At 43.6% G+C, this 27,749-nt stretch overlaps 2 protein-coding genes across 2 annotated transcripts in view; one reads left to right on the top strand and one right to left on the bottom strand.

The window, feature by feature from the left end:
* vps35 (VPS35 retromer complex component) overlaps nt 1–15,054 on the bottom strand; it is a 61,596-nt gene extending 46,542 nt beyond the window's left edge. Inside the window, exons 1-6 of the mRNA XM_017724271.2 lie at nt 14,967–15,054; nt 12,785–12,883; nt 11,467–11,563; nt 9,537–9,660; nt 7,658–7,840; nt 1,525–1,738 (exon numbers count right to left, since the gene is read on the bottom strand). Coding sequence (XP_017579760.1) covers nt 1,525–1,738; nt 7,658–7,840; nt 9,537–9,660; nt 11,467–11,563; nt 12,785–12,883; nt 14,967–14,969 — 720 coding nt within the window. The 5' untranslated portion in view covers nt 14,970–15,054. The remainder of the gene's footprint in view (nt 1–1,524; nt 1,739–7,657; nt 7,841–9,536; nt 9,661–11,466; nt 11,564–12,784; nt 12,884–14,966) is intronic.
* A 1,183-nt stretch (nt 15,055–16,237) lies between these two features.
* On the top strand, nt 16,238–26,035 carry orc6 (origin recognition complex, subunit 6). Its single transcript, XM_017724254.2, has 7 exons — nt 16,238–16,349; nt 16,509–16,635; nt 17,817–17,980; nt 18,798–18,887; nt 21,451–21,560; nt 22,351–22,437; nt 25,810–26,035. The coding sequence occupies exons 1-7, from the start codon at nt 16,285–16,287 to the stop codon at nt 25,968–25,970; spliced, it is 804 nt and encodes a 267-aa protein (XP_017579743.1). The 5' UTR covers nt 16,238–16,284; the 3' UTR covers nt 25,971–26,035.
* The last annotated feature ends 1,714 nt before the right edge of the window (nt 26,036–27,749 follow it).

Below are 27,749 nucleotides of genomic sequence, written 5' to 3' on the forward strand. Positions count from 1 at the left end.
CTCGGCTGGGTTTAACATTAGGGATAATTCCTACTTCCGTCAAGCATTCAGTGCTTTTTAATAAAAGACCTCAACAAAGGAAAAACTACATTTCCACTGCACGACACACTGAATATGGAATATATTAAAATGCCCATATCAAGAAAAACCAAACTTTCCTCTTTTTTATTAAAATAATTTGATGTAGTATGTAAATAATGTTCAGGTTTCAAAACGTAGCCCAATCCATGAAATCTACATTTCAAACAACTAAAAATGGGCTGTTTTTTGCAGTTTAGTGTTTGCGATGTCACAAAAACAAACAAACAAACAAACAAAAAAAACATACATTTACATTTACATATATCTGCCGACTCGGCTTACAGCAGTTTAGCCCCACCCATTCACAATGAAGTTTAAAGAGTGTTTTAGGTCTTACTGCTTTTTGAATGAGGTACAATACAGAGCAGCCAGTGAGAACAGAGCTCATTTACATATGTCATCATAAACAATACATACTGTATGTACAGTAACAAATAAAGCCCGTCTAATTTAAGAAACAAAGGCCAAGTCCCATTTGTTACTTTTACCTCTGCCCCTTGTTTGAGTGTTGCCCCTTAGAACTGAGCCACAGGGGTAGTGGTTGAGATCTTCCCTCTGAAATGAGACCCTCAGATAAAAAGAGCATCACTTCATTAACAGCTACTAGCGCCGCTCTGTAGGCGACCCTGCCCGTCTGCAGGGACAGCAGAGGAGGGGAAAGTTCAGCTCCTCACTGCTGGGCTTTAGTTACATTTAGGGATCATACGCCTTCAAAGAGGGGGGCAGTTATTTATTATCACACCCCCCTAATTCTTCAGTGATTTGAAGACAAAGTCAGATATTCTCCAGATTCTTGTTCAAGTTTCCCTGCTGCACCTTAAATGGACCATTTTTTAAGGTGGAACAGGAAATTTAGCCCCTGAGAAATAAGCACTACTAGTGATTTTATGCTTGTTATGAAGAAAAGGACCAAAATACACTGAAATGACATTAAATTAAAATAATATGATGGTTATCATAATTTTTTCTTTGGTCTCTTGCTCAGCCATCTTACTGGTTTTTCTTTTTTTCACCTCATATCACTCCATTTGGAGTCTCTGAAAAACCTCTGTTTCGTGGGTCGTGCAGCCCTAAGACTTCGCCCCATCCTTAGACGCGAACACGCAAAACAGTGGGGCAGGGCTGAGTGGTGGGGGCGAGGGGTGAAATGGGACTGGACCAAAAAGTGGTTGAAAAACGGACACATAAAAATAAACGATGACTTACTTTAGAAAACAAAAATCACACAAACATTAAGCGGACCTCGAGAAAAGTAATAAAATCTAATAAAATCTAAATCTAGAAATCTAGGAGCAGCAGCAGGTGAATCTGTTCTCTGGATTTATTTATTAATTCATTTAATATTCAGATATGACGGGTCTACTGCTATATCTGGAAGATGCAGTTGGATCGCTACCTTAAGTTCCAAGCATCAACATCTCTGCATCCTAAAGTGAAACCCACCTGTTTGTACTTCTCCACGTTGACGCCCTCCAGCTGGCTGAGGCGAACCAGGTTGGTCCCCACGAGAATACGCAGCTCCTGCCTCTCCTTCTCCCTCTTCTCCCGGTCCCGGCTGTGGCCCTGGTGCTGCATCCGCACCCACAGCTTATTCATCTCAGCAAAGTTCAGCAGGACAAAGTCGATTGAGTCATTGATGTCTCCAGTCATCTCCCCCCTTGAAGAGATTTATAAGCAAATATTCAGCTACACTCGTAAACATAAGACTGCAAAAAGGGTCTTTTAGAGCAATCCTGAGGGGTTTAGAGCGAGAATCACTATTGGCAGGGCTGAATTAATGACCAGGAGCCTCTGACTGCTGGGGGCCTGTGAGAGTTACATACATTACATAATTGCTTAATCACAATTATTTGAGATGACCGCAGTAATTCAAATCTGACCAATCATGTTCCACAGCCATTAGGTTTCACGGTCATATCACACTGCAACCAGCAAAATGGGAATTGGGTGTTGGTGAAGTGTTTTGAGTTGAGCCAAAAAAATGTTTAAAAAATAAATAAATAAATATTTTTAAAAAGGTAGTAAATGGGTTCTTAAGGACTTCTAACCTGGGCTCTATGTTCATAAGGGCTCTAACATCTTTAGAGGACCGTTTGTAGCCATGTAGCTAATTCTTATGTTTTTAGTGTTATACAAAGTGATTAAAAGAAATTAATTCAATTTCAAAGCGCCATGTTTTCAGAACCGTGAGGCGCCTAGGAACCAATCCCAATGCAACTGTAAGAGGGGGTCACAGAGTTTCTGACTGGCTCCCTTCAGTCTGAGAGGAGCTGAGACCCCTGAGCAGAACGTTCTGCGTTCTCCACGTCAATAAGAGTGAAACTGTGCAGCGGGATTTTCATCAGCAGTGAAGCTCCAGCAGCTCAGAGCGTTCGGCGCTGGTTCCACAGCACTGGATGATCTCCATACTCCCACTGAAAGAGCCGTGAGAGCAGCGACGCCCGACACGCTCAGTCCAGTCTGGGATGAGTTTGACTGTGGTGTTGATGTCGTCCGTACAGCTGGAGGAGGTTCAGACTGAGACCTTGTACAGTTAATAAACTTTAGGCTCATTTACACCATTTACAGCTCACTGCACTGATCTGTAATGACTTACAAGTGAAACTAATCATTTTGAAATCAGATTAATCTCTCAAAAAAAAAAACAAACAATAAAAAGCTTTACTCCATGCTTGGCTCTGCGTGACGGCAGATATTTGTGTGACTGTGTGTGAAACACTGTAGTGTATCATTTCAAAAAGGCAACCAGTCTTAAACTCTATGCAAAGACAGCGAAGAAGAAGATGGCTAAACTTTCTTGGCCACTTTAGGTTTGTAAATTAGGAGCTTTTTTCACATTTAAATTTTTAATCGCAATTTATACGACAATTGACCGTCAGCTAAGATTCCAAGATCATAACAGGTCCAACAAGGTCAGAGGCAACTCAGAGACAGGGCACAGTTCACTGCAGATGCAGAAATGAAAGAAATATGATGAAATAAACATAATAAAGCCCTTCAGCCCTACCCTGCTTCTCCATTTCAAATAATTAAAATCCCTACCAGAAACAGGCTACTGCACATTAATAGAGCTCTAATCATTTCTAACACATTTTGTAGATTTTTTCCAGCTCATTAAGTAACAAACGCTGCTTGTCAAATACATTTTTCTGGGTGAAGTTTACTTTTTCCAGTTATTTTTGCGTTATTGGCCGGGTGTAGGGCTGTGGGTGTGAGGGTGGGGGTGGTTGGGGGTCTCTGAAGATGACTGTGCCCAGAGGCCTTCTGAGACCATGACGTGTGTCTGATTGCTGGCTCCTAGAAGAACCTTTCAGTGGTGGTTCTTTAGAGGAACACTCCAGCATTTCTGAACCCGTTTCTATCTGTAGAGCATGGTCGCTTATCATGAACAATGACCCACACTTTTCTCTGTGAAAGACCTTTAAACCCACTGAGTAATTGTTCTGATCTTTTTATAAGTACAGAAAAAAAAAAGCATCTAAATGATTGTCCATGGTAAGTGACCAACCGGTACAGATGCAGCAGCGATTAGAGGCAGTATGAAAACTATTTTCTGCAGCTCTCTAAGAGTACGCGTTCATTTCTCCCTCCAACTGAGTGGAGATGAAAGAAGATGCTGGCATACAGTGCTGCTCAAAAGTTTGTGACTCATTTAGCATTACATGAATTCCTACCTAAATATGACTCAGAATATGATCACATTCTTATTGAAATCATAACAGAAAAAGAAGCCAATGCAACAAAAAAATCATTCATTTATAGAGAAAAGTGACACTTTTCGGCCAGTGCACTGCAAACGCTCGGTCAGCGCACCGCAAACGCTCGGCCAGCGCACCGCAAACGCTCGGCCAGAGCGCCGCAAACCCTCGGCCAGCGCGCCGCAAACCCTCGGCCAGCGCGCCGCAAACCCTCGGCCAGCGCGCCGCAAACCCTCGGCCAGCGCGCCGCAAACCCTCGGCCAGAGCGCCGCAAACCCTCGGCCAGCGCGGCGCAAACCCTCGGCCAGCGCGCCGCAAACCCTCGGCCAGCGCGCCGCAAACCCTCGGCCAGAGCGCCGCAAACCCTCGGCCAGAGCGCCGCAAACCCTCGGCCAGCGCGCCGCAAACCCTCGGCCAGAGCGCCGCAAACCCTCGGCCAGCGCGCCGCACACCCTCGGCCAGAGCGCCGCAAACCCTCGGCCAGCGCGCCGCAAACCCTCGGCCAGCGCGCCGCAAACCCTCGGCCAGAGCGCCGCAAACCCTCGGCCAGCGCGCCGCAAACCCTCGGCCAGAGCGCCGCAAACCCTCGGCCAGCGCGCCGCAAACCCTCGGCCAGCGCGCCGCACACCCTCGGCCAGAGCGCCGCAAACCCTCGGCCAGCGCGCCGCAAACCCTCGGCCAGAGCGCCGCAAACCCTCGGCCAGTGCACCTCAAACCCTCAGCCAGAGCACCGCAAACCCTCGGCCAGAGCACCGCAAACCCTCGGCCAGAGCACCGCAAACCCTCGGCCAGCGCACCGCAAACCCTCGGCCAGCGCACCTCAACTGCTCGTCTGCTGGCGGTACAAGCTCACTTGGTCAAGTTTGGCTCGTTTTTGCACCCCCTTACTATAATGCTGGGAATGCAGCTTGCATCACATTATGAAAAGCATCGTCACATATTTTTGAATGCAACTACGTGTGAAACCTTGTCTGCGCAGCTCATAGCATCTGATTCGCGTTTGCGTGAAGAACGTTTCAGGCCTAAAACACAAGCCAGTCTGCAAAGAATGCGTGAAGCAGAAGAAATGTAACGTTTTGGGGAAAGACTGAGTGAAAATCCAGCCCTTAATCCACTGGAAATGCTGTAGGTGTACCTAAGGCACGATGTTCCTGCAAGACTACCAAAATAACCATGTCCTGTGAAGAGGAAATGGACCAAGATTCCTCCAAGTCAATTTGCATCTGGCTGAAGAGCAAGGGGGTCACACCAATTACTGAAATGCAATGTGTTTTCAATTTAATTACATTGTTAAATAAATTAATAAAAAATATAGAACTTATTTGTGTTATTAGGTTCTTTTCCTCTATTATTATGACTTAAATGAAGATTGGATGTATTAAAGGACACATTTATGAATTTCTATATAAAATTTCAAACAGCACTGTAAATGTACTCAGTGAAACAGAAAAGACGCCTCACTCCTTTGAATATCCTCACTTAAGAACGACTTACAATTTGATCATTTTTACACAGGTAGTGTAAAGGAGTCTTGCCCAAGGACCCTTATTGGTATAGTATAAGGTTCTTGCCCTGGTCGGGGATTGAACCCCAGTCTACAGCGTAGAAGGCAAAGGTGTTAACCACTACACTAGCCAACCACCCTAGTGGTGGTAGTTCTAGTGTACTATTATCTGCTGACTGCATGTATGTGGTTTCTCTAGAAGGTGCATTTGGTTAGTAATCTCAGCACATACACGGAGAACACAAAGAAAGCCTGCTTTAAAGGTAAACGTTCTCTCCATCACGCACCCTCAGTTACCGGGACGTACTAGAAAACGCTTGTATGTACAGTATCTCTCAGGCCGCTTTATCCAGAGGACGTTTCATTCAAAAGTCTTTCAAAAGAGGCAGCAGAAGCAAGGAACCTCTCTGAGGTTTTGTCTGTTCTCAGAACAGACTGCTTTAAAAACTCAGTGAAACTCACTCCACAACGGCCCAAGTGTAGAAGACGGGCACGTCACCACCACCACATGGTTTTGCTTCTGTGCTTCTATGGATTTTGGTGTAAAACAAACTTGTGTTGGCCTCATTTAAGCTGCCAATATCTGTTCAATGACACAGTGTGTGCAGAGGACTGACTTAAGTTTATGCAAGTTTGCCTAATGCCTGTTCTTTATTCGTGTAAACAGATTTCATTTGTGGATCAGAGCACCAGGGGCCCTGCAGTGATGTTTGGTTTGAAGGTTTGGCTGTAAGGGAATCCGGGTGGGCCGGGGGGCTGTGTTTTTACAGCTAGCGTAGGTTTGCATCCAGAAGATATGGAGAGAGACAGAATCAAACGGCACTTTTGCAGCTACGAGTTTTACGAGGTTGATGAGTTTCCACTACTACTGACCCCATCTTCAACGAGGGAGGGTGTTTCCGATCAGGCAGTGTGTGTCTTGAGCCTCAAGCGGCCGAAGAGTAAATGTGGTGCCAGAAAGTGATTGGCGGTGAGCAGCAGAGGCGCCGAACGGTAGAGAATTCCCTAAAACCGCGACAGCTACATTCTAATGATCTGTTCAGCAGGTCCACATGCAATATAACCCGAGTCCTAATCTCAGACGCATGGAATTCAGAATTCAGAATGAATAAAGTGGATTTCTTTGGATTCCGAGTTTCATTCAATTTGAAATGAAGCTAGAAAAAACATTTAGGGACCATTTTCTTCTATACAGCTGCTCTTATGAGCTCTGTAAACATTTCTCACTTGGCGAGAACGTGCAGTAGGGTGGAGGCTGAGGTGTGTTTGTTAAAAAAGCATTACCAGCATCACAACCAAGCTTTCAGCATACTTCCTGTGTGATTACAGCTTAGCACAGAAGTTTAACAGGGAGACTGTATCGTACAAGTGTGACAGGCTGGGGTCGTACGCTGCCTCACTGGTCATCCATGGTTTATGGCCCTAAATCCTTAAGTTCTGCAAGATGTTCATGGCACTGATCAGCAGCTTTATGGAGACTTGCAGAACATTAGGATTTAGGGCCACAGCAGCAAACCATGGATGACCTATCAGGACAGGTTACCTAATCATACGTTGAACGTCATCTATAGAAGGATAGTGTAAAAGGCTAAAAATACACAGTATCTACAGTAAATAAGCGTTATAAGATCATTATCAATAATAACTAAAACGTCAATAACGTGCAAAATGCGATGGGACGATATGAAAAACGTCCAGAACGGAGCCGATGTTCTTTCTCACTCTTGGCTTGTATTTACATTTCCATTTCACATTTCATGGCATTTGGCTGACGCTCTTATCCAGAGCGACTTAGTTTGATCATTTTACACAGGTAGGCGAAGGCGGTGTTAGGAGTCTTGCCCAAGGACTCTTATTGGTATAGGGTAGGGTGCTTGTCCAGGTGGGGGATTGAACCCCAGTCTAAAGGCAGAGGTGTTGGCCACTACACCAGCCAACCACGGTTGTATGGTTTCATATTTATGAGCAGCACATGCAGAGACGTCTCTCTACACGGCTCTGGGCACAAGCAGGGCATCACCAGGGGGCGGTTACACTGGTTGACTGATTTGCATACTGTGACGTGTTTTCATACGGAATCCTGGCCTATAGCAGAGTTGAATCGGAGGGAGCGCTGCAGAGGCGGAACTGAGCATGATAAAAAGGATATTTTAACAGTTTGGAAAGATTTCTATCAAAGCTATCAAGGTGTCTTATTATTACCACAGAGCAGTCCATTTCAGCTGTTAATGAAAAAAGGTCTTAAAGGTCTTTAGTCACTCCTTAAGAACAAAAACCACAACACGCATCTTGCACTGTGAAGAGCTCTACAAGCATCTTGACCATATGTTTGCCATACTGTCCACAATAAGGCACAAAGTGCAGCTGTTCTTACTCTGCTTGTTCCCCATCATCAGGCAGGATGTTCCTGGTGCATTGCAGCAGATAGTTCCTGAGGAACAAGCCTCGGAGTGGGTGCTGCACCCCACGGCACATCTCCACGAGGTCCTTCAAGATGTCCTTCCGCGATTGAGGGAAAGAGCGCACATAGACGACTCCCACCGTTATCAACAAGTACCTGAGAGAGAACGGGAAGGGGGTGAGACAGAGAGGAGATTAATATGGGAAGCACAATTCAGTAAATGCCAGCAAGACAGGTGGACAGAGGCTTCAGGTAAATAAAACGTTTAGGTCATGAGGGACGGAGCGGCACAATGCAAACAACTAAGACGTTTATGGGGGGCGGGGGGGCGGGGGGGGGGGGGCGGCAGTGATAGCTGGGCTTTTAGTCCGTGTAGACTAGATGAGTTTTTGATGAGCCAGTCTCTAAATATGCTCTTTTCCTTCTCAATTTAAAATAACCCATTAATTCCACCAATCTGTCTGAGCAGATGTTCCAAACATCTCCAGCGAGTAGCACTGACTTATTAAAGACAAGTGGACCAGAAAAACACACACATATTCCCACTGTCAATTAAGTGCTACATGTGTCTTGTTCTTTCGCTCCAACAAACGGCAGCTAACGGCGAAGGATAAACAATCATTATGGATGAGTCCACATGGCAGAGATGTTTTATCGTTATTCAACGAAACTCTTCAGACACACCGAATCAATTTCCAATCGGCGGTGTTTCTGTTTCAGGTCACAAAGCCCTGTCCTTCTCTGCTCTCTGTAGCAGGGCTGCACGATGTATCAGGGCCTAATATGATGTTCAGTGAAAAATGGGGATAACACCACTATCCCTCTTACGGAAGACCAGGGTGTGATTCCCATACATTGAATTATAAGCATGAATGAGCACTGAATTATAAGCCGCACTCATATTTTATTGTATTGCACTGTGTATTGTATCTAATTGTGTTGTGTTGTATTGAATGGCACAGAGTTTCTGTGTTCAACTCTTCCTTTTTCTCTCGGCATCTGCACTGACTTTTGTTTCTAGCAGTATCTGAGCTCAGGACCGTCTTATTCTCTAAGCTATTGGTAACTAGCAAAGATACTTTCTCTAGATTGACAAAGCACTTCTTGTAAGTCGCTCTGGATAAGAGCGTCTGCTAAATGCTGTAAATGTAAATACAGGCAGGAATGACACAATGACAGTCCCTGGACAAGATTCCTAATGTTACACTTACCTACCGCCATGAGTGACTGAATATGACGTATTTGCATCTAACAATGTAGATTTTTACAGTGCGGTCTGATATAATTACTTAATGTCCACATAAAACAATCAATGATCCATCATTCAGCTGTATTATAGGGTCTCATTGCATACTTACATAAATCGGTTATTTGGTATAAAGTTATTTTAAAATAAAAATACTAATCAGACCTGTCACACCATATAAATAAGTGCGATTAAAATGTGTCTTACTTGTTTACTGTACGCAAAAGCCTAAAGCAGCCAAATTGGGTTATTAGCTGTTTTGGTAGATAATAGCTTCCAGACAACAGACGCAGCTAAAGCTCAAATAAACAAACATAACTCGTCCTCTAAACAATACAGCATCTGTCACAAGTCAGAAATGTTGTTTATAAAAGACCCATGACGTGTTTAATCAAATGAATTTCTTTTTTTTTTTTTTTATTTACAAACATTTGCCTCGACCCAACCGATAAAAACAAGCCCAGCTTCACAAATGATGGTGTCAGGCCTAATAACAATAACAAATCTGTTATAGATACTGGTATCAACCACGACAGGGTTATTTACTGGTTATCCTATTGGCTCATAAACTCTGCAGCAAAGCTGAAGGATATCTAGTGTACTCACAGTCTAGGGATGATGTTCCCAGCATATTGAACAAGCTCATACAAGTCGGCCACCTTGCGCCCTTTGGCAAACTCATCGGTCAGGTAGACCTCCAGGTAGTGCAGCTCATCCGAAATGGCCATGTCTATAAAGGGCATTAATGCACATAAATCTCAGACACAGAGAAAGACACAGAGAAACAGCCCTTCAATGCATAAACAATCCTATATATATGAATATAATATGGTAAGTAACACGAATCCTGATGACCTACCAGAAAAACCAAAGTCACTCCCAGCCTGGTAAAGATGAGATGTTCTTTACATTACCCCAGGAACCACAACACTAATGTTTCTGACATTTGGAAGTCAATACTCACTGTAGCCTTTCCTGTAAATACATCCCCAAATCTAGATTCTCTAAATAAAGGAGTCTAAAGTAAAATGTAAACAATGTTAACGTTTCAAAACGGGGCAGCTGTGGGATGATGGTTAGGGAACCAGCCTCGTGACCGGAAGGTCGCTGGTTCGATCCCCAGAGCCGACAGCACATGACTGAGGCGTCCTTGAGCAAGACACCTAACCCCCAACTGCTCCCCGGGCGCTGCGGATTGGGCTGCCCACCACTCCGGGCAAGTGTGCTCACTGCCCCCTAGTGTGTGTGTGTGTGTGTGTGTGTGTGTGTGTGTGTGCTCACTAGAGTGTATGTGGTGCTTCACTTGACGGATGGGTTAAATGTGGAGGTGAAATTTCCCTGTTGTGGGACTAATAAGGGTCACTAAACAAACATAAACAATACAAAGCTGTGTCCCAATTCGGAGGCTGCATTTGAAGGCTCACTGCATCACAGCGGTACGACTAGACTGTCCCATTTCGAAGCGTCCTTCATATGCGGCCGAGAAATATATCCTTCTTTTCCATGACAACAAAGGATCCATCGGGCGGATCCTTCACCAGCCAACATATCCCGAGGCTGTGTGGAGCGAAAGGAAGCTGAGGAAACACTTTAAATGTAAGTATTGGGTTTAAACTGAGTCGAATAGCGAACGATTAAAAAGCCAATGTGGTCTGAAGTTAAACGGACTGAGGCGTCTCCATCTCTAATTCATTAAAAAAATAAAAAACAAGCTAAAGCTTCTGGCTCCATCTATAAAGAACTTTAAAAGAGCCCGACAGGAGCGGCGCAATGTGAGGGCGGGAACAGCGGAGCTGCGACGCAAACAGGGCGGACTGTCTCATTAAGGTTCAGCCATCACGGATCTACACAGCCTGCGAAGGCGTGTCCTTTGAATGAGGTCACACCTACATATTGACCTGGCCAGCTTACAGCGGTTTAACCCCAGCCACTCACACTCAGCTCTGAGTGCTTTCTGAATGAGACAATACAGGGCAGCCAAGGAGCTCTGTTCTGATCAGCTGCTCCGTACTGCAGTCATGAAAGCAGAGTAACAAAAACAGCATGTTTAATAGTAAGAGACAAAGAGAGGTTGGAAAAGGGTCAAATAAAGATGAGTTCTGACCTTTTTTAGTACATAAAACTGCACAAATGTTAGTACTGAACCTAAAGGGAAAATTAAAATTCAAGAAAAATGTGAAATATGGGCTGTTTATATTAGACGCTCGCTATATTAATCCTTAATGTGGCAGAAAACTTTTTTTTTTCATGTTTGAAGTTAACCTCTAGCATCATCGCTGCTGGATGTGTAAGATATGTTTCACAACAGAAACTGCACATTTCAAGACGTTTGGTCAAATGTTGTCACTCAGAAGCTCAGCCTGGCCTCAATTACGCCAAACTACACAAAGACAGGAACGTGAACCAAAGTCACAGTACAGATATTACAGTGCAACTCTGGCAGTTTCATGAGGTGGTGAACATTCAGCACACTGAGGACTGAAGAGGCTTTAGATGTTTCTGTTTGGGGTTAATAAGTAATAAAAATAAGACATACAAAGTTCATAGTAGCTCTTAGGAGACAGCATAGAAGTCCTCAGCTCCCCCAACATATTCGAGGCATGTTTCAGTGCATCCATCAGTTTGTTCTTGTCCTGGAAGGAGAAAAAAAATACTAAGTCTCAAAAATCAAAGATCTGATTTAAATTCTGATCCTTCTATTTCACCTGAATTCCTTTCCACTTAAAGGTAATTAAGGTTCCTAAGGTATAAAATGAACCCCATGAAAGCTCACCGACTGGTGGCCAGTCTTAGCGTGTGACACATTCATCACCTGCTTTTGTCCTAAGTGGGTGGCAGTAACTATTGAAACTCTTTAAAATTCCCCTGGCTTTTTGTATCGTCTTTCCTAATCCTGCCGATTTCGTGAGGTTCTGGTAACTTTTTTTGGCATTAGATTACAAAAATTGTATCCTAGGGTTTCATTGACGTGATTCTGTCGTGGCCGAATTTCTGGTTTCACTGCTCCACATGAACGAAACCAGAGCTGAAAGATGGCTAAAATTACTCTCCCTACTCTGGAAGAGAAAGAATTTGCCGAAGTCGATGAAACAGGCTGTGCTCCTTATGCAGTTTCCCCTGAACCCACAAACTATGCACTGCATATCTGTGGTTTCCTGATTAAAACACCTGATATTATTAGCCGATTAATCCCCTCCTGAGCTGAACGAGGTGTGAACAGCAGAGAGAAACACTAAACTATACAGTGCAGTGGCTCCAAACCTGGAGTGAAAACTCTGATTTAAAGACCTCGTCATTCTGGGATTCCGTCACATCTTACAGGTGAATCATTCACAAAGCATGTCGTGCAGCGGAGTCGCTCTCCGATTCGGTCCTCAAAATGGGTGGTGCCTACACACTGTGACGTCACGTGAAACGCGGGAATGAATGAGCAGCCCTACAGTCTTATACTGGAAATTCAAGGGCTCAAATCCAGAGAAACCTTGTGTTTAAGTGAAAAAGTAGCGCAGCATGTAAACACTACTGACATTCACTCCCCAGCCCAGATATTAAACAGTCCACTTTAAATAAACTGTTTTTGTAATGTCACACAAAAAAAAACTATGCAATTCCATATAACCAGCCCTTCACACTGACGTTATAAGGAGTGTTTCAGCGTAGCACAGTAACAAAAACAGCCTGTATAACAAATCAAAGTAAGTTACGGCTGGTTTTACTACATAAAACCATTCAAAGATCATAAGTGGCCAGTTTAAATACTGGCATGTGGCTTTTTGACACAAAACTAATCAGTAAAGTATTGATCAGTACACTAAAAGACAGCACCACAGTAGGGAGGGAGACGCCGGACTTACCAGGCAGCGTTTCATCTGAAACGACTGGACTTTGACTGCCTGAACAGCCTCGTCCAACAGTTTCTCCTGCTCATCTTGGGGTGACTGCTGGGTGGTAGGCTAGGAAAGAGGTCAAAGGATCAGCATCAGCGGAAGTGACCATGAAAACACCTACACTGTATGGTCAAAGGGTTCTTCAGAAATCAAGACAATTAACAGGGACTTTGCTGCATTCAAACAGTTGAGCGAAACTTTCTCTCCTTGATTTTTCCTGAACTGGAAGCCAGAGCCCAACAGTATTCAGTGAGGCTATGGGATACAAAGCAGGCAAAAATCAAGGAAAGCGGAAAGAAAGGGTTTCACTCAACCATTCAGACACAGGGTAGATGTCAAACCTGTGAGGATTTGACTGCACTCGGCCAGCGATGCTGACTGTACTGATATGGGACGATTATTACTGTATCACAAAGGCCACACAGTCTTATTGTGATCATTTATGTCATGGTGTGTTTTTCTTAGCACACTCTGCACATCATCCACACGTCTGCATGAACCGCACGCTTCATCATTTGCCCTGTTAACCCAGATTCAGCTCAGCACAGTTAAACATCTAAAACACTGAATAAAAACGAGTAGTTTTCCTTAATGAGACACTAACGAGGCGTTTTTCCCGATTCCAACTCACCAAACCTCAGAAATAACACACACTGTGTATCGCAAAAACGCCTTCAAGTATCGTGACATTACACTTTCTCTGTACTGACCACCACTACTGCAGCTCATCCCAAAGACACTGGCTGGAGCTCCATCACTCCAGAGAACGCAGTTCCTCTGCTCCACAGCCCAATGCTGGGTGGATTTACACCCCCTGGTCCACATTTGATATTGGGCATGGTGACCGGAGGCTCCACAGCCTAAAGCATTCACTCTTTAGAAGGAACGCCGGGACAATTTTGGACATATAGCCCATGTACAACTTCAGCCACCATTCAACAGCTGGTCTGAATCGAGGTCGTCAGGTAACCGTAAAATACAAACTATATGAACACCAAGTGGACAATATGGCAAAATGTTGCATCGACGCGTCAAGACTTTTTTTCGGATACAGATGTATAGGATACATACATCGGATACATCTGATAGGTCAGAACAGAAAGTACCACCACATTTTCAAAAACTATTCATTTAATTATTCGTATTGAACATTTTACACACCGCACTAAATCCTATTAAAGGGAACAGAAATCCTACTGTGACATACTGGGATGTAATTTATCACAGGGAGGATCAATGTCGTTATATGCCCTAACTGCACCCCCTCCCCTCCCCTCCCCTCCCCTCGTCCCATATTCCTCTACAAATAACAACCTAATTACTGGCCACCACCACCACCACCACCACCACCACCTTACTGGAATCCACATGACCCAACCTGCAGTGTAAACAGCAAGGAAAGAGTTTCCCTCTCTACACCCGACTAATCAGTTATGTAGTTTAGAGCTCGGTTCATGCACACTAGGGACAGATAACTAGCGAGATACCGCCAGCTTAGCGCCAGACACCGGGGTCTGCGGGGTCTGCGGGTCTGCCGCAGCGCAAACCTCATGAAACTCGCGGAATCCTTTCATTCATTTCAGCGCAATTTAACCACAGGCTGAAATTAAGGGCGAGGCTGAAGATTAGCTTCCCATTAGCCAGCGTCTTGTTCGAATTCACCGTTCCACCTTAAACAGTGCAGCAGCTCCATTCTGGCGTCTCGCAACACGATGAAACTCCTGCGCCACTTAAGGTGGAACGGAAAATTAGACCGAGAAGCTGACTTCAGCTTGGTGGGCGAGTGCTAGTTAGCCTTAGTCGGCTAGCCCAAAACCGAGTGCGAGACAAGCGACGAGACGCCACTGCAAATAAGCAAATACGCACAAAAAGACCTCCCCAGATCGGACGACGCCGCAGCAAACGTTAGGAACCAAGCGCGAAGCGTCAGAACGGCGGCATGTTTAGCTTTAGCTTAGCTTAGCTTCCTGCAGGCCTCCGCAATAGCACCGATAGCAGGAGAGTTAACGAGCTAACTTCCACGCTAAAAACAGCCGTTCTGGAGCGTTTCGCGTCCGGCTGCCAACGCTGCTGCTGACCATGTATCAGTGGAGGTTCGGTTATGAGCTCCAAGAGGAGTTTTATTGTGAATTTTATGAATTTTACTCACCATGGTTATTAAATATCAGCAATCACAGGACGCCCCTAATAACGTTCACTGTCATGTGACGCCTGGCCACGTCCGCGCTGATTGGCTGAGCCGCGCTCCGCCAGCAAGGCGCTGATTGGCTGAAATATGTAAGCTAGAAGTTTTTGGGTTTCTGACACAAAACTAGGAAATTTTTCATTTTAAAGTGATTTCAAAGATTCAAAGTCTTCATAGTCTTGAAGAGTCCTTGCGCAAAGACAAACACCGTATACGTCCAGGACGAAGTACCTTCTGGTCTAACTATGTTCTATTTCCTTTCATTGTCTTTCTTAGTTTTGCTCAAGTCTGCGTGTGTATCATATATTTTTAATATAGCACAGTAAATACAGTTTACACTTTAACCTCTACCTCTGCTTCTGACCTTCATTCACTGCTCACGCATATATCGTATTTATAGTCTATGCACCTATTTTTCATCTTTTCTGATTTTTTTATTACTGCGCCAGAGAAGCAGCCTGGCGGTGTCCACACTGTGCAACACCGTATGGTTATAATGACAATAAAGTTGGGTTGAATTCTGTTTTATTTATTTATTAGCTTTTACCTTGTTTTGCATCCCTTCATTAAGTCTGTTGTCGCGCCATTCGTACATTTTTCAACTTTGTTTTCTTTTATGTATTTTCGAGTATTATATTATGCAAGTAAAACTGAATGCATGTGGTTAATAATGTACTTATTTTAGCACATTCATACAGAAAGCTTGGTAGCTGTATTTGATGCACCATTAAACTATTTTAATCTACCCAGCAATAAATTACGTTTTATGTTTAGCATCTTCGATAACTCGAAGGACTTTTATATTTAATATTTTCTTAAACTAGAAAAAAAAGTTTACAAAGTCTGGCGACCTCTCTTATCTCACATTTTGTTTATTTATTTTTCTCTGTCTTATTAGACCAACAGTTTTTTGTTTGTTTGTTTTTGTTTGTTTGCTTGTTTGTTTGTTTTTGGGGGGGTGTTAAAGTAATATACTCTATATTAATGGAAAGGTTGGGCACCCATGTTGTCATTGTTAATGTGCATATTGTAATGTTGGCTGCCAAACGTGCAATAAAAACAAAAAATAATAATTTATCGCCATTTAAAAAAAACGCAAAATTACTGAATAAATAAAGCGAAATAAACGTCGCGTCACCACAGCATGACCTCCAGATCAACCAATCAGAAGAAGAGAAGCGTCGAGCTCCACCAATCAGAGCTCAGTAGGTCTGTCGGGGGGGCGTCAAATTTCCCGCGAAAAAGCCGAGGCTGGTGTAGTTGTTGTAGCGAAGCTGTGAAGATGGACAGAGAACTTTTCGGCAGACTTGCGTCCAAAATGGGCCTGACGTCGGTCAAAGTGCTGAGGTTTGTGCTTAGTTGGTGCATTTAGAGCAAAGCTGAGTGGCTTTATTCTTGCATTGCGTCTTTTAACGCGTGTATCAGCTTCGCGGCCTGTGACACGTTCGTGTGATCCGAGTTATCTAGAACATTAACAGCGATGTTCTCCATGTATTCCCACTGCAGCCAGGCGGAGGAGTACCTGCGGCTCTCCCAGCTCAGATGTACCGGTCTCGGTGGCGCCACAGCCTCCAGCAGAGCTGTCATTTGCCTCGAACTGGCAGCGACCTCGCTGAAGCTTCCTCTGGACAAGGTACAGCGCGGCTGGGTTCAAAGGGAAGGTTCACCATGTTTTCAAAATTTCTGTGTAGTTTAATGTTTAAGAAGTAAACAAAGGCGTTCCGGGTGGTTTGATGTGAAATCCTCCGCCCTGCACTCTTAAAGGTGGTTCTTCAGGGGTTCTTTAGTAAAGGCAGTTAGTGTTTCTGCCAGCCCCGAGTTCCATATAAAGCCGCTTGCGTGCTCCAAGGTTCGCATGGTGAGCTGGTTCTCCAGGCTAGTGCAGAGAGTGTTGCCCTGGGTCTGTTTAGAACCATTTTCAAAAAGCTTCTATATAGCACCAACGAAGGTTCTTCTGTTGTCAAGCTTGTGCCAATAGTAGAACCCTTTTTTGGTGCTAAATAGAACCATATACAGCACATTATCCATCAATATAAAGAAATGTCACCATGCAGAGAAACATTTAGGCATAAAACAGTTCTGTGATGAGCTCATGGTTCCTTTCCAGTTAGTTAAGAACCTTTTAAAGTGTATATGTGTGTGTATCTATCTATCTATCTATCTATCTATCTATCTATCTATCTATCTATCTATCTATCTATCTATCTATCTATCTATCTATCTATCTCTATCTATCTATCTATCTCTGACCACCTGATTAGGTACAGTAAAAGGTAGTATTAGGTGTTGGTTGGACCCCCTTTTCCCTTCAGAACTGCTTTAATTCTTCCACCTCTGCATTTAACCCATCTGTGAAGTGAAACACCACATTCACACACACTAGGGGGCGGTGAGCACACTTGCCCGGAGCGGTGGGCAGCCCTATCCACGGTGCCCGGGGAGCAGTTGGGGGTTAGGTGTCTTGCTCAAGGACACCTCAGTCATGGACCGTCAGCTCTGGGGATCAAACCGGCGACCTTCCCGTCACGGGGCCGGTTCCCTGACCTCCAGCCCATAAAATATTATATATAAAAATAATAAAATATAAATTACACACACAAATGTAGGTTCACTGATGGTTTTGGACAGTTATTAAAATGACTATATTTGTGGCCTCTGATTCCCGCCACCACCACTGTAGAGACACCTGAATCTCTACAACGACCCATTTCATTGCAGACCCCTCTGAGGTTCTGAGATCTCGACCTCTTGGAGTGATTTAATTTTTTTATGTCCCCCTTTAAGATCAGGAACTCTTTTCTCCATGTTTTGTAGGATTTTGCCGTCAAGCTCTCAGGGTTGAATAAGAAAGTCTACCAAAGCAGCCTAAAGTCGGTGGAGTGCATGCTGGGTCTGCAGTCCAGCGTTGGGCTCAGAGAGCTGGCCGTGCAGTACGGGTGTATGGACGCAGTGAAGGTGGCGTCTCAGATCCTTGAACGGTAAGCGGTGCGCAGCTGCTCAGAGGAACATGATTCGGTCTGAACTGTAAGCGTCTGGCGACTTCAGCTGCTTAAAGGGGCTCTCTGGCCTGAAACGGTCACGTTATGTAATGTTTGGCAGAATTCATGGTCTCCTTTTTGTCTGTTTATCAGCGTTTTCTCACTACAGTATTTAGGTTCACTACCTACCCTTTTGAGATGCGTCATCAGAAGGGGATTATCTTGGTCTATAATCTAGAAAATCTCACTCTCAAGATTAACATCTCACCGCTGTAGGAAGTGAGTAGTAATGTTGAAGTAGACGGGCTCAGTTTTTCATTTTTGGTGGAGTGCCCCTTTAAGGTGCGGTCATTACTGATGCATGTTCAGTTGCACACATACAGCATGTATAATCTCCATAGCAAAGCACTGACCAATGGAATGAGACGCTCTGGATCACCCACACATGAGCCTAAGGTCACCATGCCCAGTGCCCAGCGTGGGCTAGAGCGGTATAAAGCCCCCCCAGCGCTGGGCTCTGGAGCGGTGGGGCTGTGGAGCGATGCATCTCCATCCAGTACCTTTGGGATGAGTTGGAGTGACCCAAAACTGACCATCCAACATCAGTACCTGACCTCACTAATGCTCAATCAAATCCTCGCAGCAATGTTCAGCATCTCGTGTAAAGCCTTCCCAGAAAAGTAGAGGCTGTTGCTGCACTAAAGGGGGTCAAGTTCGCTGTCGGTGTCCTTCGTCTCAGAGGAGGCGCTGGACCAGCAGGTGTGTGCGAACTTTGAGCCGTGGATCAGTTACGCGACTGTTGGACGCTGTGTTTCAGGTACGAGGCCAGTCTTCCTGCAGCTCATCAGCAGAACCTCGACCTGTCAAAGCCGCTCTTCACCACTGCGGCTCTGTTCGCTGCCTGCAAGTGAGTGTTTTCAATTTGAAAACTTCTTCTCTTTTCCCTTTGGGGGGGGGGGCAAACTGGAATATACCCAAGATATAGAGACGATATACATTTAAAGTGGTTTAAGTGACTCAGTGTTATTGTTCTTTAAAGTGGCTTAGTGTTAAGGTGTTATTGTCCATAGCAGAGATGATCTGATACAGTAATCATGCTGACCGAGTGACGACGGACCCACAGCTTCACAGCTGGTTCGGAAGCCTGACAGCCTGTGGGTAGAACCTGCTCATTGGTTGTTCTAGCCTGGATGCTGCGGGATCTCCTGCCTGATGGCAGGATGGTGAACAGGCCGAGTCCTGGGTGAGGCTGTCTGACCGGATCTTTTTGACCTTCCTGAGGCAGCTGGGCTGGTAGCCGTCCTGTAAGGCTGGTAGTTTGTTGCCTATGACGGCTTCGGCCGTCCTCACCACTCCTTCAAGGGCCTTGCGGTCGCAGGCGGCGCAGCTGTTGTACCATTAGGTACCTTTACCATATGACCTGTATTAGGTCAGAGTTCGAGAATGACCCTGTTTAACTGATGGAGCTTTGAGAATAACGATAAAAACGTGTTATGTAATTTGATGTGCAGTAAATTGCAGCCTTTTTGTCCCACACTGTCGATCAGGGGTGCATAACAAAGCACGCCTACGGCTACGCTCATCATATCGATATCTTCTGCTTCGTGTCGGTATTGAGCACAAAATCAAGTCATGTTATTAACAATAATATAAAACTTCAGTAAAGAGATTTGGCTTTGTTGCTTATTATAATGGTGCTAACATTTTATGTCTGATTTGCATATAAAAACTGTTTCAGCAAAAAGGACTTAACAATTATAATGATCACAGTACAGTAGTGTTAAAATAGTTCCAGGCCTTTTCTGACAACCATCCCCAAATTTCTCTTATTTTAAGATGTGGGGGCTCCCTGTGTCTCTGTGTCTCTCTCTCTCTCTCTCTCTCTCTCTCTCTCTCTCTATCTATCTATCTATCTATCTATCTATCTATCTATCTATCTATCTATCTATCTATCTATCTATCTATCTATCTATCTATCTATCTATCTATCTATCTATCTATCTATCTATCTATCTACCGACAGCACTTCAGCCCCACCCACCCACAATCGCAGTGAAGTTATAAAGAGCGTTTCAGCCCAAGCAGCTTTCTGAATGAGGCACGTTTACATTGATCAGCCTTAAAGGCATAAAGGGAGGTTTGAAAGTAGTCCTGTAAAAATAATTCTGACTGTCATAAAATTTGGTACATAAAACCACGGACATGTCGCCGTCGCAACTTGGGAAGGGAAAAATAAAGCAGAATAAGCAGCGAATTTATTTAGCACGATGATGCTGTCAGGGGAAAAACTCGTCTCCAGAAAGGGAACTTTACAGGAGAAGGAGAACTTCTGAACTGGTTTGTGCTGAGACTTTAATGAGAGTCTAATATCCGACTTTTTCCTCCTACATTTTGAGAAATCTGTCGTTCCTTTTTGTTTCTGTGTGTGTAAAGTATAATGTGTAGGACACTTGGTCATAATTAATCTCTTAGTGCTTTTATTTTCAATATACTACTACTAATAAATAATAATAATGACTATTATTATTATTATAATAATAGTTATAATAATGCTTATTATATGGGGGGGCAGTCGCAGGCTGGAGGTTGGGGAACCAGCCCTGTGACCGGAAGGTTGCCAGTTCGACCCTCTTGGCCGACAGTCCATGACTGAGGTGTCCTTGAGCAAGACACCTAACCCCCAACTGCGCCGTGGATAGGGCTGCCCACCGCTCCGGGCAAGTGTGCTCACTGCCCCCTAGTGTGTATGTGGTGTTTCACTTCACGGATGGGTTAAATGCGGAGGTGGAATTTCCCCGTTGTGGGATTAATAAAGTATCACTTAAACTTTAGTACTTTTATTCAAGTGGAGCTCTAAAGGGAGGAACTTCTCCTTTTACTGGAGGAATACTTTATCTTGGGTGCCTCCACTTGAGTACTCAAGTACATGGTTTGTGTACTTCGTCCACCACTGGTAACGTTATTCATAATTCTGTCTCGTTTACGGCTCAGCTGCTCATTTAAAGAAAAAATAATGCAAATGCTTTTTATAAGAATACGGAAATCCACAGAGGCCGTGAGGTAGTCGTCTTCTGGATTATCTCGAAATAATGAGTTCACCATCTTGTGGTAATGGGCCAGATATATTGTGATTTCAAGATAGCAAAGTTGGATATTTAACGTATCTCAAGAAAACGGTCCAGGAAACGTTGGCAGCGAATAACGTTAAACGGGCAGCTCGAGGGCCTCTGCGGGTTTCCGTGTGAGGAGGTTAGTGTTGCTGTAAATCAGTTGGACTAGGAGTGACGCCCAAACGTACCAAGTCCAGCTCCATCAGATCCGTCAGATCACTGAGGTGGTGTTCCACTCTGGCTTCTCTGAGGATGTTCTGCGCTATGTTGAGGTGTTTGTCAGGTGTTCGGGCCTTGGGTTCATCCGCTTTGTGAGGAGGGCGATTGAAAGTAACCGCAGCTCTGACATTTACTTTGAAGGTGCATGAAAATCAGAGCAGACAAGAAGCTGGCGTCGTCTTCCGGAGCGAAGAAGGGCGTCTTCGACAGGCTCTGCTCTCAGCTGCAGAAGTTTGGACAGGAGATTTGCAGTAAGTGAGAGAACCTGATTAATCCTCTCCTGTGAGGGAGTCAAAGCTTCAGAGGAGCCCATTAGGACCGACCTTCGTTTTGGTTGCTCGAAGCACATTTTAAAGATAACGAAGAATAATAGATGCAGTGAATGAACGGGTCTTAAACACCACTATATAGATGAAGGTGATCTGCGTCATGCATTATTCTCGGGGTGGTTGCCATGGACACGGAGCAATTGGTCTTCTTTAACTTGTACTTCGAACGCTGTCTTGTGTTCTTCTAAAGGGGAGATGCTGAAGGTTGTATTTACATCAAAGATGCATAGAGAGCGAGTTTAGAGCAACTTTTGAGTTTAGGCTTCTTCTCTTTTCCCTGAAAACCGAAGAAACGGATTATTTTGTTCTAGTTTTGATGACGGCACTAACATGGAAAACGTGCTCCTACTCACGAAACGGGAGCATCACAAACATGTAGTGTCCTTAACTACAGTCTGAGGTTTATATTGTTTTCTTAATTGTCTTATTTTCCTCATGTTATAAAAATAATTAAGATATCGGGACATATGGACTAATGAAGGGACCAAAAACATTTATGTCCTTTTAAAATCCTTTTTAATAATTGCCCACAAACCTCAACAACATTTTTATATTATATTATTATATTATATTATATTATATTATATTATTATATTGTATTATATTATATTATAATTATATAAACCCCCCCCCCCCCCTTGTGTTCAGCACAGTACGGCACACCGTGTGTTAAAACACACATTTAAAGATGTAACCCTGCTGTCTCTCTTAGGTGAATCCTCTTCTTTGAAGGGGTCCATCAAAACGGCTCCGAAAAGACAGAAGACACTCACTGAGATGCTGCAAGAGGAGGAGGATGGTAAGAACCCAGCCTGGTTATCCTTAAACGGATTCATTAACCTGCTGCTAATGTGGTGAGCAGCGCTAAAGAGCTGCAGTGGTTGACGAACACAAAGGAAAGGATGTTAGAAGTGAGAGTTTCTCTCTGAACTGATTAATGAGCGACTGATTGCAGTAATACAGGCGTCTCTACTGTAAGTCCTCTTCAGTCTCGTTGGTATTATTCTTATTTATTTATTTATTTATTTATTTGGGGGGGGTTGCTCTCAAACTTCTGGGATCAGCCAGTGGGCAATATTAGTGTTTGGTCAGGGAGTTCAGGCTTATGGAGGGTTTGTGCCCAGCAGCTGGGAGTGGATAAAGCTTGTAACAGCGGTTCGTTCAGGCTTTACCGTGAGATCGGTACCAGATCTGAGCGTGAAGTCCGGACATGTTGGTGGTCTAATGTGGCATTTTTTGGGGTTTATTAGGGCTTTTAGACGCTTCCTTTGGCTGCTCTTCTAATCCGTGAGGGAAGCAGGTTACTGTAATTTTCCTCAAGAATAGATGAAACTGACTGATGGTGTATGTTCTTGGTTCTCTCCTACGCTCTCTTGGTTCTCTCCTACGCCCTCATGGTTCTCTCCTACGCCCTCATGGTTCTCTCTTGGTTCTCTCCTACGCTCTCTTGGTTCTCTCTTGGTTCTCTCTTGGTTCTCTCTTGGTTCTCTCCTACGCTCTCATGGTTCTCTCCTACGCTCTCATGGTTCTCTCCTACGCTCTCATGGTTCTCTCCTACGCTCTCATGGTTCTCTCCTACGCCCTCATGGTTCTCTCCTACGCTCTCTTGGTTCTCTCATGGTTCTCTCTTGGTTTTCTCTTGGTTCTCTCCTACGCTCTCATGGTTCTCTCCTACGCTCTCATGGTTCTCTCCTACGCTCTCATGGTTCTCTCTTGGTTTTCTCTTGGTCCTCTCCTACGCCCTCATGGTTCTCTCATGGTTCTCTCTTGGTTTTCTCTTGGTTCTCTCCTACGCTCTCATGTTCTCTCCTACACTCTCTTGGTTCTCTCTTGGTTTTCTCTTGGTTCTCTCCTACGCCCTCATGGTTCTCTCCTACGCTCTCTTGGTTCTCTCATGGTTCTCTCTTGGTTTTCTCTTGGTTCTCTCCTACGCTCTCATGTTCTCTCCTACACTCTCTTGGTTCTCTCTTGGTTCTCTCTTGGTTTTCTCTTGGTTCTCTCCTGCTCTCATGGTTCTCTCCTACGTTCTCATGGTTCTCTCTTGGTTTTCTCTTGGTTCTCTCCTACGCCCTCATGGTTCTCTCCTACGCCCTCATGGTTCTCTCCTACACTCTCTTGGTTCTCTCTTGGTTTTCTCTTGGTTCTCTCCTACGCTCTCATGTTCTCTCCTACACTCTCTTGGTTCTCTCATGGTTCTCTCTTGGTTTTCTCTTGGTTCTCTACTTCTCTCTTGGTTCTCTCCCTCTCTGTTTTCTCTTGCTTCTCTGCTTCTCTCTTGGTTCTCTCCTATGCTCTCTTGGTTCTCTATTGGTTCTCTCCCTCTCTCGCTTGGTTTCTTTCCTGCTCTCTTGGGTTTCTCTTGGTTCTCTCCTACACTCTCTCTTGGTTCTACACAAATGAGGTTTTATGGCTTGAAACAGCAGCAGGACTGAAATGTCATCTGTAAAAGACAGAAGAATAGTAGACGACCACAACTGGTGTTTGTGACTCTCTGAAAAAAAGATGAAGCCAAATGCCAAGTCAGAACTTGAAGCTCTTCTGTTGCTTCCTATTCTTCTTCGTTCTCAGTTCTGTTGTGTGATGGGAAACCGACAGAGGGACTTGGGCCGGTATGGATAGTTCTGGTTTCGGGTTGGTGGAAGCCTGTAACGCCAGTTGGTTTTAAACCTTACGCTGTGAAACTTCATCCAAATAACTGCACGTTGTGAGTTGCACGTAACGCACACGTTTGATTACAAGCCGCTAATCTGGAGTGTTTGGTGTTGTCCGGTATCCCGGCTCTGTTCTGCGTATGCAGGCGTCTGTGTGGAGATTTTGCCGCGCTCCGTGTGTGTTGAGCTTTGTGAAAATGAAAAGGCATTACTGTGGTAATGTCTCGCTCTCGGGCTGCCATCAGGAGATTGCCTGTGTTTGCCTTCGCGCTCCTGACGCTGGTGGTATTGTGTGAGTGATGGAGTCCTAACTAGTGGGTAGGACCGGATACTAAATTGGGGAGAAAATTGGGGGGAAGAATATAAAAAAAAAAAAAGAAAAAACGTAAAATCTTGCCAACCGTATATTAGAAGCCCATGTACATAAATACGCTGTACTGTGATGTACACTGAAACGGTCAGTAATCTTAATATCATACAAATGATCATATCAGCCAGGAAGTTGAACGGAAGAGCAAGAAAGATATTTAGCTGAATTGGACTCTTTAGTTTGGTCATCATGACTGTTCCAGCTGTCTCGAGTACACTTAAAATTTATGGTTCTTCAGTGGTTCTATAGTAAAGAAAATGGTTCTGTATAGAACAATACTCAGAGAACCACTTATGTGATTGCATCATCGGTGTGCTGTAGCAAGCCTGTAACAGTAGAAGAACCTTGTACATGTACAGAAAGGTTCTCTATAGAACAATAAACATTCTCTATATTAAAGAACCCTTGGTTTATACACAGTACTGTGCAAAGGTTTTAGGCACCCAAGACAAAATCTATTTGTGTAGTTTGTTTATTTGCTGCAAAAATCGAAAATATTATATATTATACATACATATCTATCTCTATCTATCTGTATCTATCTATCTATCTATCTATCTATCTATCTATAAATGAATAAGTATAAATATTTACATATACATAAGTTATACTGTAGTAGACACTGATATAATATACACACACTAATTTGTGTGTGTGTGTGGGTGTGGGTGTGTGTATGTATCTTAGATTAACACACACACACAGATAAAAACCTCCTCACAGGCGACTTTATACAGAGAGAACGAAGCCGTGTGCCAGAAACTATTAGCTAATTAACCTGAGGAGTAATCAAACCTGTTGTGTGCATCCCTTGAAGAACCCAGTGTGTAAGTGGAACTGTAAGTTCTAGCTGGTTCCTGTTTGGGTCAGGGTTTTTCTTCTTTCTATAAATTAAATTTTTCCTCCATCCAGTGGCGAAATGCCCATATTCTGCGTTTGGGAAATGGGCTGGGAGATGAAGCTGGGATCTGAATTGGAGACAAAGAAGATTCGCCAGTGAAAAATCCTTTTAAGCCCTGAGAGAAAAGCCTCCTTACTTTTGAAAGAAATTGTTTTTTTTTTCCTGAAGCACAGTCTGTCTTGTGTTATGTGCCAGAGAGATTATGGTATGAGGCAGTAAATTGAGCTGGGTCTCTATGTCCTCTCTCAGATGATGGGTTGCCAACATCTCCTAAGCAACAGAGGGAGCAGCAGCGGCGGCCGAGGGAGGACGAGGAGGACGACGCTGAGGAGGACGTGAAACAGAATTACGAGGAGTGGAAGAGAAAAATCCTAGAGAACGCACTCGGGGCTAAGGCGGCGGATCCATGAGCACGGACTGGTGGTAGTTTTTATTTATTTGGTTTTTGGGGGGATTTTGGCCCTTTTTTGTTTATTTTCCCATTTTTTTCCAACTATATATATATATATATATATATATATATATATATATATATATATATATATATATATATATATATATATATATATATATATATATATATATATATATATATATATATATAATTTTTTTTTTTTTTTTTTTTTTTTTTTTTTTTTTTTTTTTTTTATAAATTTGCCAGATGAAACACCTGTTCATCTGTCAGACCAGACCTGCGTGTGCAGATATACGGCTGCCCCACTGTTTCATTTGATTGCATTCAGAGAAACGGTAGTTAGTGTTCCGAATGATTCGGTGGCTCGTCTTTGCACCGCTGCGTTACATCCGGCCTGAACGGCTTGATTATCGCATTGTTCCTGCAGGACGGTGCTGGATTAATGGTGCAGAGTAAGGTGCTCTTAATCAAGCCGTCCTTACGTTCGACTGTCATTTGCATCAAGTGCCTCATGTTGGTGACGGTAATCATCAAGTTTCACATCATCTGTAAGAGTGAAGAAAACCTTTCCGCACAATGAGTGGCTTCCTGAACATCCATATCATTTTAATAAAAGTAAAAATTACAGGTACTTGTATTTTGACTGGTTTGATTTAAATGCATGCACATGATCTATAGCGGGGGGGGGGGAGGAGGAGGAACACATTGATCGTAACTAAACAAACTCATATTTTCCAACTGAAGCAGCTGAACTTCAGTGCACAGCAACAAATATCTTCGCAAATGAAAAACAGCCGGTAGTAATATCTCTGAGATTACTGTACAGTCTTACAAATTTCTAGACATTTTACTTGTTTCGTGTCCTTTTATGTAGAGTTATTCTGTTTAGGGTCATTTGTTCTATTTGTTTTAACAAGCAAAACTTCAAGAAACTAGTTATGATATTCTTAGTGATCTAAATTTTCTCTTGCCAGATCATTTTTTTTTTTTTCCATAAATTCAATGTATGCTGTTTAAATCAGTGTCTAATGTAAATTTACATCTAATAAACAACAAACTGGTGACGTTTTATTTTAAAGGACGCATGTTTGGGGGTTTTTGATGTTTCTGAAAGAGACACTTCTGAATGGTTTATTCACTAAACATTAAATTTATTCATTATGATCTTGGTTAGTACGTAACTGGAGGTCTGTTATTTTACAGTATAATGACGGGGTTATCAGTTGTAATAAACACAAACGCAACATTTGCATTGTTGTCTAAATTACTGGGCGTGAATAAGTCACTGAGTGTGCACTCAATCCGATTATAATCCGATAACTTCAGAAATCTGATTATTCAAATGGTCGTGTGCACATAATGCTCTGATTTATAAATCTGATAAAGAGGCTGGATTTTAGCTCAGTAATCAGATTTCTCAGTGCTGTAAACTCTCACTCTGATTTCTTAGATCAGACTAAGGTCTAGAAATCTGATAAAGAGGCTGGATTTTAGCTCAGTAATCAGATTTCTCAGTGCTGTAAACTCTCACTCTGATTTCTTAGATCAGACTAAGGTCTAGAAATCTGATAAAGAGGCTGGATTTTAGCTCAGTAATCAGATTTCTCAGTGCTGTAAACTCTCACTCTGATTTCTTAGATCAGACTAAGGTCTAGAAATCTGATAAAGAGGCTGGATTTTAGCTCAGTAATCAGATTTCTCAGTGCTGTAAACTCTCTCTGATTTCTTAGATCAGACTAAGGTCTAGAAATCTGATAAAGAGGCTGGATTTTAG

The sequence above is a fragment of the Pygocentrus nattereri genome, chromosome 25, assembly GCF_015220715.1.
Source record: "Pygocentrus nattereri isolate fPygNat1 chromosome 25, fPygNat1.pri, whole genome shotgun sequence".
In the NCBI taxonomy this organism is placed as follows: Eukaryota; Metazoa; Chordata; class Actinopteri; order Characiformes; family Serrasalmidae; genus Pygocentrus; species Pygocentrus nattereri.